This window comes from Hippichthys cyanospilos, chromosome 21, assembly GCF_059441005.1.
Source record: "Hippichthys cyanospilos isolate Australia breed blue-spotted pipefish chromosome 21, RoL_Hcya_1.0, whole genome shotgun sequence".
In the NCBI taxonomy this organism is placed as follows: Eukaryota; Metazoa; Chordata; class Actinopteri; order Syngnathiformes; family Syngnathidae; genus Hippichthys; species Hippichthys cyanospilos.
Genome location: NC_142389.1, coordinates 7440001 through 7459479, shown reverse-complemented (window position 1 = coordinate 7459479; position 19479 = coordinate 7440001). Strand labels below are relative to the sequence as shown.

General features: G+C 40.9%; 1 protein-coding gene and 1 long non-coding RNA gene across 2 annotated transcripts in view; one reads left to right on the top strand and one right to left on the bottom strand.

Annotated features, from left to right (window-relative positions):
• The window catches only part of nedd9 (neural precursor cell expressed, developmentally down-regulated 9), a 34899-nt gene that overhangs the window by 12838 nt on the left and 2582 nt on the right, over positions 1–19479 (top strand). Inside the window, exons 2-5 of the mRNA XM_088405341.1 lie at positions 58–471; positions 14609–14707; positions 16210–16359; positions 17991–19151. Coding sequence (XP_088261467.1) covers positions 58–471; positions 14609–14707; positions 16210–16359; positions 17991–19151 — 1824 coding nt within the window. The remainder of the gene's footprint in view (positions 1–57; positions 472–14608; positions 14708–16209; positions 16360–17990; positions 19152–19479) is intronic.
• Positions 15198–19479, bottom strand: part of LOC148406411 (uncharacterized) — a 10636-nt gene continuing 6354 nt past the window's right edge. The window contains exon 3 of the long non-coding RNA XR_015864039.1: positions 15198–15693. This is a non-coding gene — a long non-coding RNA (uncharacterized LOC148406411). The remainder of the gene's footprint in view (positions 15694–19479) is intronic.

Here is a 19479-nt window from a genome sequence, read left to right as displayed (position 1 = left end):
AAAGTTGTGGTGTTTACAATCAAAATACCCAAAAGTATATTTTGTGTCTTTTCATAGAACCTAATGGCAAAAGCGTTGTACGACAACATGCCCGAGTCCCCAGAGGAGCTGGCCTTCCGGAAAGGGGACATCCTGACCGTCATTGAACAGAACACCGGCGGCCTGGAGGGCTGGTGGCTCTGCTCCCTGCACGGCCGCCAAGGCATCGCCCCCGGCAACCGCCTCAAGCTGCTCATAGGGCCCAAGTTTGAGGCCCAGTCGCCGGTTGCCGCCGCTGCCCAGTCGCCCCACCCTAGCTCCAGCTTCCAGCAGAAGGCCAGCCCGGGGGCTCAGGGGCTTTACCAGATGCCACCTTCCCTGCAGAGTCCACAGCAGCAGAGCCAGCAGTGCATCTACCAGGTCCCCTCCGGACAAGATGTCTATCAAGTGCCACCGAGGATCGCGCTAGCTGCCGATAACACGCCCAGCAAGGTGAGATCCTATGAATGAGGCTCATGACCTTTCTTTTAACCGTAGATTTTTAACTAGTACATGTGGATGGCTCCGGTGATTAGTTGTTGGCCAGGAACTAAAGAAACAACGTGCTTCACAACAGTAATCAACAATTATTCAATCAAATGAATCGATATTTATTTTAGATGAACAATGAATCATATAGAGACCTAAAATTGTCCAAATCCCTGTCCCATATGAAAGAGACTGATTACACCTGATGGCACCTCGCCAACGCTTGCACAACTAAGTGTTTTACATAAAAACAAGACAAGACAATTTTCCAGTTTAAAATCAAAGGCTAAAACCTGACAAAGGCACCTCACCCCACCCACCTTGTTTTCAAACCACCCACTCCCTCCTCCTTACCAACAACCTCTGGACCCTTCCCACGAACCACACACCCTACAAATAGGTACCATTAAACCATAAAAAAGCACTAAAAAGAGGGCTGAGACACATTGCTGAGCAGAATAGTCGTTCATTGCAGCCCTGCACTATGCACTGTTAAAAAAAATTCTGTCAAGTTTTGCTAATGGGAAATTTGCCTTTCCTACATTTTAAATGCATTTTATGAGCATTTTTAGGAGTAAAAACAACATTGGTTAATAAACAGTCCTCAATGAAAAAAATGACTGATATGTATTTCAATAGAACATACAATTTCATCAGATTTTTCGATTAAAGAAATAATCGATTCCAAAAACATTTGATAGTTTGTTCTGTTTTCTTATCAAATATCAAGGCGCAAACGTACTTTATTTAAGATATAGTTTGAGTATATGTTTTAGCATAATTGAGAATGTTCACACTAAAAACCTCTAAAATTTGTTTTCGACTGTAGTTTTTTTTTTGTTTGATCGTTTTTTTTGACTTGCGCTTGTCACTATAGTGAGAACGGAAAAAAAAAATGATGCTATTATTTAAAAAAATAATCTGTTTCATTAATTGTTCAGTGTCACGATTTAATGATGCTATGATTTGGCACTGTTTACTATCGCTATTCCACCTGGAAAAATAAGTTAGATCGAGGCTTATTGTTCCAAAGCAGACCGGAGCAAAACAGAGTGTACCGCTTAACGGAAACATGGCTCGAAAATTAACAACATTGCACTGGAAAAAGAACTTTAGAAGAGCAACAGAGCTGCCAAGCGAAGATTCATGCGCTAAGAATGCGCCAAAACTGTGAGAAATGATCACAAGAGGCTTTTTTATGGGATCAGTGCAGATTTAAAATATCAAATGGTGGGCGTGGCCTACACTTTCAAGGTTGGGTATGCAGACGCAATAGGCCTTGACATGTGCACAATTGCGCTGGACTCCCATCACTGAACAAGTCAAATCTGACACATCAGAGAGATTGTGGGACTGCGATGACAAACGTGGACAGGGTGTGCCGGTCCTGGTGTTTACCGCAGAGCAGGGTAGTGTTTTTGTGCAAGGGCTCCCGTTGGGCTTTAGCTGTGCATGGGCGCATTGTGTGTCGCAGAGCCAGTTTAAGCCACAGAGGCCTAGGGAATCAGTTCACTGAAGGGAAAAGCAAAACTACACAAAGCCATTTTTTGGTGGAGCCCAGCTGCATTAAAAATAGGTGGGCTTTTTTTTTTCTTTTTTCTTTTGCATGTAATTGTTGGGTTACGGCTCACTAGCAAACACATAGCACTTAGCTTGGTCACTGACAGTATAGCTGCTATAGTTAGTCATTGCTATAGTTGTTTTATTGCCGGATTTGATATTTTCACAGCATATCATTTGGGCTGTGTATGCATAAAAGAAAATGCTAACTGCTAAAAGAAAAAACATTTCAAAAATAAACTTGAAAAACTATTATTACTTTCCATAGGGCTGGGCGATATGGCCAAAAAAAATAACATCTTGATTTTCTTCAATCATTGTAGAGTAATTACGATTTTAGTCATTTTAATGGGAGAAATAAACCCATTAAACATTTATTTAAAAAATAACATGTAAAAACGTAATAGTCATATCATAGCTTGTGCAGAAAATCAGAATTTGTGCACAGGTATAACTTTAAAGGGAGAGTCCATTTATTTTGGGTTTATATTTTGGGTATAATTAATTTGGTAGCTAAGGTATTTTTCAAGCCCGATTAATACCTTTAAAATACATTTTTTGTGCTTTCTGTCGACTGAAAATGATGTCACCTGTGCTCGGGTAACGACCAATCATGGCTTACCTGTTGATCATGTGACATTCATGAGCTGAACCCTGACTGATTGGTCGTTACCTAAGCCTTCAGCAAATGTGATGTTGTATTCAGTCAACAGCAAATAAATAAAAAATTTAAAAATGTATTTATCAAATTAACTCATTCAATTCCCAATATGTAATTTTCGGTTTTTAAGTCTTGACATTCAATCCCGGGTATTTATTCACATTTATTTTTTCAAAATAATTTCAAGTGTTGACCTAATGGAGAGTCTAAAAATGGCTGGTACTAAAAATGTTATAGAAAAAAAAAAAAGTTTTACTGCTAAAAATGGCTAATACGGACTCTCCCTTTAAATGCCACAGTTAAGCATTTAGGACCTATCGTAAACATGTCTCGTAAACCACCCATGCAGCATTCTACCAATTTTACAAATCCTCGGTTTCACGATTTATCTCATTTTCAAATCTTCGATTCTTAAAATAATGAATTAATCTTGTTTTATTGCCCAGTTCTAACTTTCCAAGATCATCCTGATGTGTGGGAACATTTTGTCCACATACAGGTGACAACAAAATGATCCACATTCACACAGAGCTGCAAAAGCTCCCAAAAACGCTGTCATAAGCATGGCAAGGTTGACGGGAGTTGGCAAAAGAGGACAACATTACAACCCTCGGGTGTATCGAGCAAGCCTCTTGCTCAATGTCAGCTGGGAAAGTCGCCAGCTCAACCTAATGACGACAAGCCAAACAGAAAACTCAAATTCACTTCTCACTTGGGAGAAGTATAAAGTATTAATGTATAAAGTCATTGATTACTTCATTACCAAAAGTAACAGATTTCTCCAGTACTAAATTCGTTTAGTATCAGCCATTTTAGATACTCCTTTAGCCAAACTTGAAAAATATTACTGTAGTACCTGGGATTGACAGTGTGGAATCTTAAAAAATGAAATATATGTCGTTGGGATTGATTGCGTTAAAAATACATTATAAAAAGCTAATGAGGATTTTTTTTTCCTTCAATTTTGCAATTTTAAAATGTATAACAGATATTTTTAAATCCTTCCTCCATGAATTATATACTCAAGCAATAAAAGCATCTGCACAATTGAATATATTACTATAGTGCGCTTAATGTTTTGTTTTTATATGCAAAAATAGGGCAAATGAACCTCCTACTGTACAGTTCATTTGTATTTTCTAATTCGTTTTTAACATACTACACAACATTTCAATAAATAAACTAAATAATCACTGCTTTTGTGATTTTAAAACATTCCATTTACTTTACAAATACATTAGCATTTCTTAATGCTTTCAAGTGTCACCATTATCCCACCCGCCATCCAGTTTTTTATTTAATGATTTCTGCTGAAACTACAGTGGGCCCCCATGTTACAACATTAATCTATTCCGCGTTTGGGATCGTAAGGCGAATTTGTCGTATGACGGGCAATCCAAACCTATGTTAAGTAGCTAATGCGTTTAGAACCCCAGGTAAAAACATCAGAATTGTACATACATATTAAAAATTGGTACCAAAAGAGTATAGAAAGTGCTACGTATATATAATATACATGTATACAATCAGAAAACATCATAAATAAAAAAATATAGAAAGGATTCATTTACCGTTGAGTGGCACAATGATTCCCTAGTAAGGGCAGCCTAGGCTAGGCTAGCTTCGTATTTCTTGACTATCTCCAGCTTCGGTTCCATATAAAACATCTTGTTACTTCTCTCTTTAACATCACTAGCAATCTTGGGACCCATGGCTAACCCATTGAACTTTGAATTAAGCAGTAAAATGGACTATAAATACGCTTTTGTAACCACTCGCGATAGAACAAAGCTTTACCGTTCCGCCATTTTGAAACGAGTGAGGCCAACCAATAGCAGACCAGCATCTCCGTGAGGAGACGCTGACCAATAGCCGACCAGCCTTGTAGTGACGCGTTGCATGGAGGCAGTTAGGCAACAAAACAGAAAATAAGTGCAATTACCTAAAAACGCCTGCAGATGGATACAAAACAACACAAATACAGCCAAGCCCCCAGGGTCATGACAGTTGTTTTTGTCGCAAAGCAACAACCATTGATTAAACATTGATCGCACTTATTTGCCTTGACTTAAAATAGTTCACCAAAGCGGTATGGTGTGATTAGCCACTTGAAACGAGCCACAAACAGGGGACATATTAATCATATGTTGAATGAGCTTTTGGTGCCCGAGGGGCGTTTTTCTTTTCTGAACAAATTAACTTTGGTTATCATTTGAATGAGCCCAGGTGAGGTATACGCTGGGTAAACACTACAAGGCTGTTCAACTCTCTGCACATGCGATAAAGATGTGGAGAGCCCGGTGCCGACAAGGGGACCCGTCAGTCAACCGAAACACACTCGCGCCTTCAAACACAAAAGCAAGTCTTATCAACCTCGTTTCCACTGCAAGGTTTAACAGACTGGCATAAAAGGCTTTGATGGCGGCGTGGAAAATTAAACGCGCCTTCCACTGGCTGTTTTGTGCTGTAATCACGTTATTAGAGAGATTATATTAAGCCTCGGATGAGTAATTTTTCCTTGGATGTGTTTTTGTCAGGCAGTGCAGTTTCACCGTAATGGAATTCGATTTTAGTCTTGATAAGTGCGTCACATGCAAATGAATTGTGCATTGTTGGGAATCCAGACAAGGCGCCGTTGTTTCGCAATGACGTCTCACTTTTGGACACAAGCATCAACAGTCCGGTGTTGGCGTTGCCAAATAGTGCAAGTTGTTTTTGGCTGTCATGGTTCAAGAATCCCTTTTTAGGTTCGCTGTTGATGAGTCAAAATCGATTAGTGCGGTAAGAGTTATTTTCCAAACGTACGAACGGCCCAGTGGTTCCTTTCGGTGTAATGGAAGACGAGAAAGGACAACATTCCTCACATCGGGGAAGCTTTAACCTCCAAATCACCTTCATTTCACTTCTATTTTCGTTTTTTTTTTTGGCAGTTACTTTAAGGGTCTGGCTTGAATTGGGATGTCTGAAAGTACGGCAAGGAAAACAATAAAAAGACTTTTCTTTTTTTGTCTCTGACGAGAGAGCGATAGCAATAATAAACATGGTTTGATGTGTTTTTAAATATAGGTTCAGTAAAAATCAAGAGGGAATTCTACTACTATAAACTGGTGTTGGCGGGTTTTTATTGTATCATATTGATTTATAAAGGTAATTGACAAAGGTGGGCAGTTCGTTGGTGGTGACTGTGACGGGCCGACGTTTTGTCAGACTGCCGAAAAGACATTTTTAAAACAAAGAATTAAGATTGTAATCGTCACCACCTGTCACAGTAGGTCATGGTTTGTCCCCCATCTAGAGCTTCCAAATTTCAGAGAAATGTTTAAAACTGTGGGTGGCTCGGCGAGTTCAAAACCACCAAGTCCGACCTTCTTGCGTGGAGCTTGCATGTTCTCTCCGAGCGTTCGGCTTCATCCGACACCCCAAAAAACATGCATGACAGGTGAAATGGACCCTCTAAATTATCCTCAGATGTGATTGGGTGCGTTAATGGTTGTTTGTCTCTGTGTGCCCTGTAATTGGCTGGCAACCAGTTCAAGGTGTCCCTCGCCTGGGATAGGCACCAGCAGGCCTGCGACCCATCCTACAGAAAATGGATTGATGGATGTTGAAACTTTCTTATACTTAGGAGCATGTAAAAGTGTAAACGCAGTCTAAATAGGCAGCAAATGTTTGTTTGCATCCAGGAATTACTACAATTACTTTAGGTAAATGACCACATGACCAAACCCAGAAAACAAGTGATATGTGATTGGTTGTTTCCTCGGCCTTGAGCACACAATGTCATTTTAAGTCAACAGCAACTGTCATTAAAATGCATTTTAAAGGTATTAGTTCTCAGTGAAAAACAATTGCTGTCAAATTAATTCCAAGCATAATATTAACTTTTTACTGTGGAAATTGATTAAGTATCTCTTTAATTTGATGTTGAACTGCCCAACTAAAGATTAGCGATTTGACTCGAAAAAGGATCATGTATTGTTGTTTTAAACGGCACGTTTTTCAAACTAAAAGCTACTCAGGCTGGCGTCTGGAAAGATAACTTCCAGAATGCTAATACTGAGTGAAAACCCCCTCCCTTGAACAACAATATTCGTGTGTGTCTCAAGATTACCTGCGCCATTCATTGCATGTCAATAAGTGTTGAAACAGCAAACATTTGCTCCAACATATTTACCATGAAAGATATGCTCTCCTCCAACTGCAAATGTGGAGTTATATTTTTAGCTTTAAAAGGCGGATTGCAAGAGGATCTCTATGGTAACTGAGTTCAGCCAGAACATGGTACGCCTACATCTCTCAATGTTTCCTTTCCCAACATGCTGCTTTGATATTTTATGAAGGGTTTGACCTAGGCCTGGGGGAATTTGCCCAAAAAAATAAAATAACGATTTTCCTCAAACATTCTGGAAGATTACAAGCTTTAAATAGATTTTAATGCAAGAAATAAACCCCGAAAATGATTATTTAAAGATTTGATTTATTTATAAAAAAAATACTGTGGAAAATATTCAGACAAAAATAAAGAATACTGATTTCGAATCAGTTTTAACATAATCTTAACATTCAAGCCTCTGCAAAAATTGCTTCAAGGGATAGTCTATTTATTTCATCATTTTTAGCAGTAAAAAGATCGTATTTTGCCTAAAATTTGTATTCATAATTATTTCGCTTGTACAATAAATACTTTTGAATACATATTTTCTACTTTCTACTACCCAGCTTGTCATCACATGATCAACATGTGGTTACTTGAGCCTTCAGAACATCATTTGCACGCAAGTGAAAAATTGGTTTTCAAAATGATAATTTGCACCTGAAAAAAAAATCTATCAAATGTATTCATTCTTAATATATTTTTCAGATATTTTGAAGTGTCAGACTAAAGTAGTGTCTAAAAATGTCTAGTACTAAATTTGTACTTTTTACTGCTAAATACTGGCTAAATAAGTGGACTATCCCTTTAAATTCCACAATTAGGTAACTGGCACAGATTTTAAACATGTAATCCGCCCATGCAGAATTCTGCCAGTTTTGCAAAATCTTGATTTCACAATTTAGCTCATTTTTTAATCAATTTGAAAAAAAAAAGACTAATTATTTGAATGAATTCATCATCCAGCCCTAGTTGAAGCTCCATAAAGGTTTTTGTATAAAACCAACAGTTGGTGAGGGACATAGCCCAAACAACTGTTGAGACATGTTCGAGCAAAATTATTGTGGCGGTTGTGATTTGTACGCAAAACAAAAACTTCAAGGCTTAACTTTCCATGTTTGCACTGGATTGTTGTTGTCCAACTACTACTGCACTTTCACCCACATGAGATGGACTAAATTAGCATGTGAAGCAGATGCTAATTGAGTAGTACAGCTCCTTTTTCTACCGCGACAAAAATAAATCAGCTTCGACTTGAGTCAGCCGAGCCCCAGTCCAATTTTCGCTCTCTGAACCCTGCCGCCGTACTTTATTATTTCCTCCGAAATTTGTCTTCTGGTCTGCACGATTGGCAACCTGCTATTTTCTCTTTATGTGGTGTAGCGCTTTGGTGTATGAACGCGCATTTGGGTTTGGCGCCGCTTTCTCTCTCCGGTTTGATGTCTGGCTTTGTCCTTGACTGACCCTGAAGGCCTCACAAGCCAGGACCACGTGAAGCTTGAAATTGCGACCCAAAGAGAAGCCATTGTACGCCTCATTTGTTAGTTTCCTCTGGCTTTACTCGCGTTGTGAAAGGTGTGTCTGTTTTACTGCTGATCCCCCCCCCCCCCCCCCCAACTCGGGCTCTGAGGTCATGGTGTTCAAAGATGGGTTGGGGTTCAGAGTTCAAAGACCTCAGCCAAGCGTCTTATCTACGCCTACCAGCCGGCCTATTCATTCCTCGCTTCCTGCTCCCGAGAGCTCTGCTCCTTGTATGGGCATTTCCTCAATCCTCTGCGTCATACCCACGGATCCGACGTCTTCAAGTGCGCCATAAAGATATACGGGAATCGAACGCAAATCTCAAGGGACGTATACTGATAGTTGTTTACGGCCTACGAGGGTGTGTCGTTCACCTCGATAAAGTTTGGACCGCGTCAGGTGTAACTAATGGCTTGTTGGCGTATTTAGGTGACTTATGCCTTCCTGAAGCGCGGCGGCTCCTTGCAATGCTCGCCATTGTTGCCGCGGTGATGAATCGCTGGCCCGTGAGAAGTGACCGAGGGGGGAAGGCTCATAAATCAGCCGTAGCCGCCCCCCCCCCTTAAAAAAAAGAAGTAATCTGCGGTGTGGTTTGCATACCGAGAGGACTTTGCTCCTTGAAGGTTTAGAGCAGCGCTCGTCATAAATGAGTCATAAAGCAAAGTGAGGTCGGGATGACAGGAAACGCTATGCTGGGAAATTTTGGCAACACTGATTTGACCCATTGGGTGTCTTTGGTCCACATATGTGGTTTTTATTCTGAGCACGTCACAATAGTCGCATTTAAACCAGCTTGCGTGTACTATAGTTACCCATTTGGATCATTAATCTGTCGCTCCACAATATCCCCTTTTCTCCCGGGAATTATGATGACATTTTCGGAGAAGCAAAACGCCACGTGTCATCTTTTAACATTCCAAAGAATTGAGAAGCCGCTTTGATCCCAGCGGATGAAAGATGATCCTTTTTTTTTTTTTTTTGGAGCCCGAATCAGTAGCTCCTCCTCATTAAGTCGCCCGTTGGATATCTAATGGTTGATTTCGGCTCAGGGATTAAATACTTAATTGCTTACATTAATTGCTTTTGCACATTAAAGGGCCACTCGGAGCGGCGGCGGTTTTTGGACGGTGATTCATCAAAAAGCGGAGACACTCCCTACATTTTCGCTCACAAAAAGGTTCCACTCTTAACTAACAGAACTGATGTCATTCATTGTGTGCGTGCAACCTCTAAGCTTTGTCAACATCTGGGTAGGAGGACAACCCATGACTGATAGCAGTGGGAGGAGCGAGATGAAAATGCGAGAAAAGAAAGAAGGGGGAAAAAAAAAAACGGCAAATGGCCGGAAGTGTCATTGTCGCCATCTTTTGGCGAGCTGTCTCGTTAGGCTTGTAGATTTATGTCGGTAAGCTATTATAGGAAAGGAGGGCTGTCTTCAAACCCAATGAACAAGTGTGATATGAGGTCTTCCTGTTCATTTGAGCCACACGCGTCTTTATCACAAAAGATCTTTCATTACATTGATTTATAGCGCGAGCCTCGAGTTAGAAGATGCGGATGCAAAATATAGTGTGAGCCAAAACAAAAATTGTGTTTTGTTTTCCTCCATTTAGCTTCATGGGGCAGAAAAATAGTTTGCTAACGGCTCTCAGATTTGTGCATAGCGGTTACGTAATACATAATCAGAAACATCTTCTTAATACCAGTCAAATACAATTTTGCATTGTAGTAGAGATAGCTAAACCATCAGCATTTTTGACCAGTACCAGCATCAAGATATTTTTTTTTTGTTTTTACAAATCTGACAGTCCAATAGGCCATAAATCACCTGGAAGTTTTTATTTAAATTTTGACATGCTTTTAAAGGGATGTTCAATAACGCTTCAGACGAATACTAATGCAATTTTTGAGGTGTCAAAAATACTGCTATCAAAGACTGCCACAATTAGTGCTTTTACACATAAATTACCACCCCCCCTCTAAAAAAAACCAAAACAGTTTGACTTTGAGGAAAACCCCACATAAACCAATCTTATAATATCCATTGATAATATCCATTGCTGCATTTACCATTGTCCGTAGCTATAACAAACATGGCCACCCCCATGTAATATCATTCAATGATAACTAGACCTAAGATTATATTTAAAACATACTGTTGGTCATTAAGAACACATTCATTTGCAAGTTTTTGAAATTTACATTTTGTTTAATCCTTTTGAATGAAAAACGGTCAAAATCGTACACACTGTCCCTTTAAGTCACGATTTTAGGAGAATGATATTACTACTACGGTATTACCATTGTAAAATGTGCTGTGGGTGCAGTACAACAAGCTCATCGAGCAGGTTTTGAAATTGTGACAACACCTCTCAAACAACGGCAGAATCTGTCTTAAAACGTCCTACCCGCCAAAACCTGAGCCTGCCAACGTGCTAAGCAAACAGCAGGAGGGCCGTGACGCACTCACCGCCGCACATAGCGGCATTAGCGCAGTATTGCTTCAGCTCCTCGGGGCCCCCGTCTAAACCCGATCCCGCTTTAGTCACACGTTCAGCTGCGGCTCCCCCGTGAAGGAATCCTCAGTTTATCACCTTAGCGGGAGCAAATGTTTGTCGGGTGGCGAGGGAAGCTTTTCATGATGTCATGGGCGCCACAAAAAGCGGCGACCTCATCGGAGACGGTAAATATTTACAAAGCAACAATTATGACAGTGGCCGGCCCGCCTCGAAGCAAGAGCGCGCTGGGTAAACAAGAGGGAGGAGACGGGGGAATAAATGAGCAGTGTGCTTACGCTCGGAGGCACTGACACGTACCTGCGAAAAAGGGCACCGAAGGTCTTACTCGGACACCTCGCTGCCATCTGCATGTGGCAGCTGGGGACAGATATCCTCTTATCGCCAACGCGCACATTCAACCCGCAGGGTTGGACTGACCTTTAACTGCCTCTTGGATTTTACTTTAGATTCGATTCCGCCGAGGACTTGAGTTTTATAGTTGACTATGGGTGTTTTCGAGATGACTTTCATCTCTGTTAGGACGTGTGCATAGCGCTTGATGATAGCGGCCATTTTGAGTAATCGAATTATTTTAGACTAATTACCGTATTTTTCGACTTTTTCCTCAGGTTTTGAGCCCTGCGGCTTATAGTCCAGTGCGGCTTATTTGTTTCTGTGGTCTATTTTTTATTTATTTTTTTTTTTTTGCTAGCCACCAGCAAGCAAATGTGTAATCTGTCCGAGGTGTCAATTTATGGAACAACTATCAAGCAGAACTGAAAAGATGTGAATCAATGGATGTGCTCAAAAAGAGTTTAAACAATATGTTATTTAAAAAAATATGTCTAAATTAATAAGAAAATGTATAACATTTTGGGTGAATTTGTGATGTGTAAATATTATATACAGTACAAAGTATATGTGATTTTATTTATGTATTTATGACTATATGAATTCTGTAGAATGTGTTATTTTCACTAAAAAGAACTGTCAAAGGGAGACAAAAAAAAGATGCTATTGAAGTATCGATTTTGAACTTCTATTTATCTTACAGTCTTACAATCCTACTGAGGGTAACAAATAACTTAAAATCCCATTTAATTACTTTTAAAGTCATCAATAAAGTAAGAATATAATTGCAGCATCACTGGTGCATAGTCACTATAGCTGAAAAATAATGACAGCAGTAACCAGTAGACAATGTAGTTCATTTAAGTTCACCTAATTAGCTGCATGAAGGAGCCAGTAAAAATCATCAAAAAAAAAAAAAAAAAAAAAAAAAAAAGTTAAAAGGAAAACAGCAAAGTCTGTCTTTGGGCTTTTTTTCGAAAGAGAAACATACGAGGCTAAGGAACATCATGGAACACGAATCAGGATTTTTTTTTTTAACTTTGGAGAGTTTTCAAAGTTTCTGAAAGACTCAAGACATTGAAGTCTTTTTTTGTTTTTTTTTTATGAGTTCAACGCGGCTTCCATTCACGTTGTGTTATCTCTATGAAATAACATTGAGCAAACCGCGCTAAGTTGCTACTTTTGGAAGGCTGCTGTGTCCGGGAACATACAGTTGGGAGTTTCTGACGGACAGCGCGTGAGAAGAGAGAAAAGTAGCGAGTCTATTTATTCCTTCGCCGGTTTATTTCAGCCTCGGTGCATGTTTCACTTGTGAGCTGGCCGTCCGCCGCGTGCGTAGCCAGGTATGCTAGCGCCGAACACCTTAAATCACCTCAAGCTTGTTGAAAGGGGACTGAGTGGAACCATATGAACTTCACTTTGGACTCCAGCGTTGAATAGCATTCCTTTCCATACCGAGCAACATACTTTTAATTTTCCATCCCTGGCCGCCTCCCCCTTTTCTGTTGACTTTTTTTTTCATAAATCTCCTTAACAGACGCGTCCCCCTCAACTCGATTGTGCTTTCCCTGGAGCATTAATCCCATTCTGTGCTGGCTGAGTTTTCTTCATAATCAGAGATCGTATTTGGCGAGTAAGCCAGCTTTATGATGACTCAAGATCCGTGGATACTATGACTAAAGTATCGAACCGGAGAACTTCCGTACGATTTTCAAAACCAAGTAATGAACCCTGCTCATTCCGGTGAGGCGACGGTAGCATGTGGGGGTGGAAAAAGCAGTTCTGGGCCCAGAGAAGGACATTCCCAGAATTCCTCTGTCTGTCTGACGCAGCGAGGAGGTCTGCAACTTTGCTTTTAGGGGATATGAGGCAAGAGCGCAGGGGGGAGGGCGAGTGGAAAGACTGGGATTAGGAGGTGTGGAGGGACTGATCAACGCTGACGGGAAAGAGGGCAATATATAGGATTTAAAGACGGGGAAAATATGTCACTGGTCCAAGAGGAGCTAGCAAGATGGTTTTCTTGCCAAGTGGTAATCATGTCATTATGCTCAAAGCCCGTCTGCAGCGCAGCGTTAAATAGGCATTCGGGTTGATTCATCCATAGCAGCAACGATTTGAAAGCGGTCAAACCTCCACTCAAATAAGTACAGAAAATCTTCAATGAAAATACGTTGATTTTGCTTGAGAAAATTTCATCTGGTTTAGTAGGATCGTGGTTCACGTAGTGGCTATGTGTTGTTGTAATTTAAGTAGTTGACTTTTCACCTAAATTCACAAGGATATGTTACAGGATTAACCGTACAGAAAATGAATGGTTGATGTTACTCTTAAATCATTCACTGCCATTGACGGCTATAGCAGTCAAAGATTCATTTGTTGGGGAACTTTTTAGACCTAAAGTGGTGTTTTCCTCCATACCCATGGATGTATGAATTAATGTGTAAAAAATGATGATGCCAGTGTTTTTTGTATACAACTGCTATAAATGGTTACAGTAGATAAAGGCGAAAGGGTAAAATAGTCCGCGTCATCCATTTGGCCAATTATTTCGTCCGGTTTAAAGGGCCAATCATCCGTTTGATCGGTCAGCCTCTCAACTGGAAATATTCTCAGATTTTGTTAGTTTTTGTATTTTGTTGAATCAAAATAGCACCCACTTCTATTTTGGAAAAAAATGACCAACATTTTTGCTAATTTTGTGACATTACAGACCAAAACCAACAACTAAATCATGTTGATTCTGCAATGTCAATTTGAAAAAAAAAAGATTTTTTTAATGAAAATGTTTTTTAATCTAATGCTTCAATTATTTTACAATATCAAATGTTCTATGATGACATACTCATGTTGGTTAGAAGCAGCTTGCCTTTTTTACCTTTTCACCCGACTGTGCTGAGCACAAAAGTGACGTGACGTGACAGAGAGACGATAACGAGGGCCGACAGCTGGCACACGGTCGGCATGGTAAGCCTCCAGGTTAGCACAACATCTAATTGACGTCCTCACAGCGGCTGACTCATACCGATTTCCATTACGCTGTCAGTACCTTTTATGACTTCACTTTTCAGACCAAAGTTCCTGATGGAGGCCTTTGCATCCAACTCCTATGTTTTCTCTAAAACCAAAAAAAAACGCAGCTGCCTCAACTCTCACCACTTACTATTATTGGGTCATACCAAGACTTGAAAATGAGAACCAGGCTCAACAATGGGCAATCCAAAACAGGCGTTTGACTCTGGGTGGCGTGAGGCGCGTTTGCAACTGGGGGGCATATGTCTTAAGTACTGCTCTAAGCCAGGTGTCATTTGAAAACAGCAGCTCTCATTGTTTGCTCTTCTCCCTGCTGTGATTGGACAGGTGGTGACCCCCACCAGAGTGGGACAGTCGTACACCTACAGCCCAGGCCAGCACAACCAGCAGGACCTCTATGATGTGCCACCCAGTAGATCACAGGGGGTAAGTGTCTTTATATACACGCACACACTCAATGGCTCAGGCTGTCAGAGTGACACAGTTGCTGTTCCTACTGATCACTTTTGAATAAACCATGCTGACTCAAATCTCCAGTGAATCGATCATTATTTTTTAATCGATCCTTCAGATACTGCTTTCACATTTAAAACTGTACAAATGCTAAAAATTTCAGAGAGTCAGCAGGAAAGATTCTCGGATGTCCGTGGTCTTCCATGATGGAGGAATAATTATCTGCTATCTGAAGCTTTTCTTTAAAGCACCAAATGCAACTATTACCAACATTTGCACTATTTTCTGAGGTCATAAACCAAAGTGTCTGAATCTTAAATCATGTATATATACATATGTATGTATGTATGTGAGATAGATAGATAGATAGATAGATAGATAGATAGATAGATAGATAGATAGATAGATAGATAGATAGATAGATAGATAGATAGATAGATAGATAGATAGAGAGAGAGGGGGGGGTGGATGGATACATTTGAAATACTATTATTGAAGAAATGGATGGAAATCCAACATTTTTAATTGATTCCGATTAATTAACATATTCATTGATTGTTAATCGTGAATAATATATAACAATATGACTGCTGATAATTCAGTTTTCAAAATACTTTTTATATTAAGGCTAGTTTAATGTATGTTAATGTGTTCCTCATACAACAAGTCAGTCAAAAACTCCAAAATGAAAAAAAAACAGATCATGAGAGAGATCAAAATATGAAAAGATTTTGTTACACAACGTGTGTATACATTTACACACCACGACATAAATTCAGGATTTACACACACAAGCACAAAATATTTGTATGGGAAACACCTTAAAAACATGGACAAAAACACTACAGTAAGAAAAAATGCAATAATTCCATACCTTTGATCCTGTTTTGGCATCATTGCATACACACTGGAAGCAATTGGCAAAATGTCATCGGTCGAGGCCATTAAGTAAAAATTCCCTGTTGAAGACATGAAGACAATTTTAAAAATACCACTTTAGCGATATATTGATTCAGATTTCCAAAAATTTCACTGTAGCAATATAGCCGAAACAAAAGGGTGATATAGCCAAAAAATAATAATTTAGATTTCAATGAAAAAAAATACCATAAACTCAACAGCTTTATTTTTTTTTATTTAAAGGTTTAATTTGTTAGAAAAAATATATTTATTCAAACAAAAATAACAAATACCGATTTAAAATGGAGTTTTAACACAAATTTAACATTATCAGCTTGTGCATTACTTGCTTAAAGGATAAGCCCATTTATTTTGCCATTTTAGCAGTATAAAGTTAATATTTCGTCTAAAGTGTATTTGATAGCTAAATTAATTATTCTTGTACTTGCTGTTGACTGAAAATGTAATCAGCTGTGGCTACTATCAGGTACTATTTTTTTTTCAAATATTTTCAAGCGTTAGCCCAAAGGAGTGTGAAAAGAACGCTAGTACTAATTCATGTTGCTTTTTTTCAGGTGTATGATGTTCCACCCGGCCAAATGTTAGGATCATCATACCCTAGCCAGCACGGCGCCGCACGAAACCAAGATATCTACGACGTACCTCCGTCTCAAGCCGACCTCAGGACACAAGGACAAGACGTTTATGATGTCCCTCCGCAAGCGGTAATAAAAGAATCCAACTGAGAGGAGATTTCCCTTTGTTTGCTTTAGGAAGTAAAAGCACTTGAAACAATGATTTGAAGTTATTGATACAGTTCCTGCTGTTTGTCACAATTGGCGTGGATAAATTAATAATACGCTAAATATCACATTTTTGAGGTCACGCGGAATAAAAACTCCGCCTGCCAGTAGAGTTGAACCAAAGCTCCATAAATGTGGTTAATTCTGTCTGAAGCCTTCATGGGAAAGTCGAAAACAAAACTCTTTACTTTCCACAGCTTCTACGTTTTCATTTTTTCAGGCGGACGTCCAATAGTTTATTTTTTATCGCCAGAAATATAGCGGGTGTCATTACTAATTAAAGTTGAGAAGTACATTTCAAGGCTTGTGAGAAATTTTACTTGTCTCCATTTTGCTTCCACAGTATGAATGTAAAGCATCCATTTTCGCTGAGGGGGTGGGGGTTACATAATGGGTTACATAAAGTACAGCGCAGGGGGACTTCTGTTGACAGTCCCAACATTTTGAGATTACAAATGGCTCGCCGTGAAGTCATTTGTTTCAGCGTGAGAATAGGTTGCACAAGGCTCAAGAATGCATGCGTGGGATTCACTAGAAATGTTTGTTGCAATATTTACCTCATTATTTACTGCACATAACACATTTTTATATTTAAATATATCCTCCTGAGACTCAAACTATTAATTTGTGTCCATTTTTCCATTTGATTTTGCTCTATATAGTTTGACTCGTTTGAGTTACCCTACTAAGTCCTATTGTGCTCAGTAGAGGACATCCTCCTGGCTTTTCCAATCACGTGTCATGTGTTTGGGTGGGATTCAATTACGTTTCGCGTCTTGCTGAGACAAAATGGACACAACAGTGGACGCAAATAAATTGATTGTATCTCAGGAGGCTATGCCAGTGACATAAAGCGAGCGACAAGTCGAATAATAACTTCTTTCACCACTGACCCAGTAAAAATTTTGGACATCTGCAGCTGTCATTGGCAGTGAAAGAGTTAAATGTTATTTTGCAAAATTGAGCAACTTTTTTTTTACCTAAATTTAATCTGTAGAACCTTTGGAAACATCAATTTTAGACAAAGATCTCCCCATAAATTTCGGCCAGCTAAAAAAAGCACATTTGAATCAGCATGGTTTGTACAAATGTGATCAGTAGGAACGGCAACTGTGTCAGGCTGTATCATCAAAGTGCACTGTCATTTACATCCATCATACAAGCCTGTATGTAAAACTTGAGTGCTGATAGCTGGCGGCTAATTTACGCTAGAGGCAGTTATAACGGAGCCCGAGTCACCAGTAAACATTGGCAAGCGGTAACAGCTAAATAAGTCATTTGTTATCGCCGTAAATTATCGACAGAACATGATTTCTGAACAATGTTGTGTCCACTGTATTAACTGTAGTAGAAAGTCTCGTCAAGATGTTACGCTGCCAGAAACTTCAAAATAAAAGCTGCCAATCAATGCCTAATAGCGACAAGTAGAATAACAGTCTCATTCGCTGCCAGCTCTGTAAAAATGGATCTTTGACGTCTATAGCATCAACGGCGCTCAGTTAGTGAATTGTTTATTCCTAATGTAACGCTTATGCCTTGTCCTTCACCTTCAGGTCTACTCGGTGCCACCCTGCAGAGCCACCCCCGCCCAGCAGGAGGGCACGTATGATTTCCCGCAGCCTCTCAAACAGATGCAGGAGGGCATCTACGACGTCCCGCCACCAGCCATCACCAAAACGGCGCAAAATGCTCAGTCCGTTTACGACTTCCCCCCTAGTGTGGAGCCGGCCGCTCATCACCAACAGAACAGTAACGAGGGCATCTATGACGTACCGCCGACGGCCCTTCTGTCCTGCGGGGCGGGCTCGCCTAGCGACGTGTACGACATCCCGAGGGGCATGCAGCTCAGGAGCCTGCCCGCCGACCGCGACAAGGGCGTGTACGACGTCCCGGCTCAAGAATCCCGCGCCGTGGCGGACGCGACCGAGGGCGTCAACCGCCTGTCGTTTTCCAGCACGGGCAGCACACGGAGCAGCATGTCCACCTCGTCCTCATCGACGGGTACCAGCTCAGAGGGCCGCTTGGTTCTGGATGTGGACACGGCGGTCCAGAGGTTATACCGTCTGCAGCAGGCTGTTGAGTTGTCCGTCGGCGCTTTGCATTCCATGGCGGCATCCCCTCACTGGAGGACTTTTCCCTTCATGGAACGCCACGCCAACGACGTCCGGGCAGTGCTGGAAAAGGTCCGAGCAGGTCTCGGGGACTTTATCGTATTCGGAAAAGGGGCTACGGCGAACGCCACGGCGCTTTCCGACTCCACCCTTCACAGCAAGCTGAGGAGGCAGCTGGGTCGCCTGGAGGACTCGCAGCAGATCCTCCTGCAGATCCACCAGGTCTTGGAGAACAGCAGCTGGGCGCTGAACACGTTGGCGTCCTCCGCCGCCGGCAAACATCACAACAAAAGCGACGAGCTGGACCGCTTCGTCATGGTCTCCAGAACCGTGCCGGACGACGCCAAGCAGCTGGCTTCCACGATAGTGAACAGCGCCGAGCTGCTGTTCAGGCGGACGCACATGGAGGGGTCCTTCTCCAGCGGGAGCACGCCCGACGACAACATGAGCCACACGCTCACGTCGCCGTCCTCGGAAGGTGACACCTACGGTGGTCAGACCAAACCCTTCCCGGTGCCGTCCAGCCAAGACAAGGACAACATGAACCACAGTGAAAAGTGCGTTAAAAGCTGGATGGAAGACTACGACTACGTGCATCTACAGGTACAACATCTAGCTACAGTGGCACAGTCGGGATAACCCGAACAGAAGCTCCAGCACCAGCTGCTGTCTACCACAGCTCACACTCACGCACCCATGCAACTCACAACCCACACCGATGAGCCCAGGCTCCTTAAGGCACATACACAGACGCAAAAATATGTATATATGTATCTTCCAGGTCCTGGATTCTTTTAGACCAATGCCGACTGCGATATTTGGAATGGAATGAATAATCTATTTATCAGGCCATTAATTAAACATATATATAAAGAATAATAACATGAATGGTCCCTTAAGAGACATTCTAGATATACTAAAGGAAGAACAT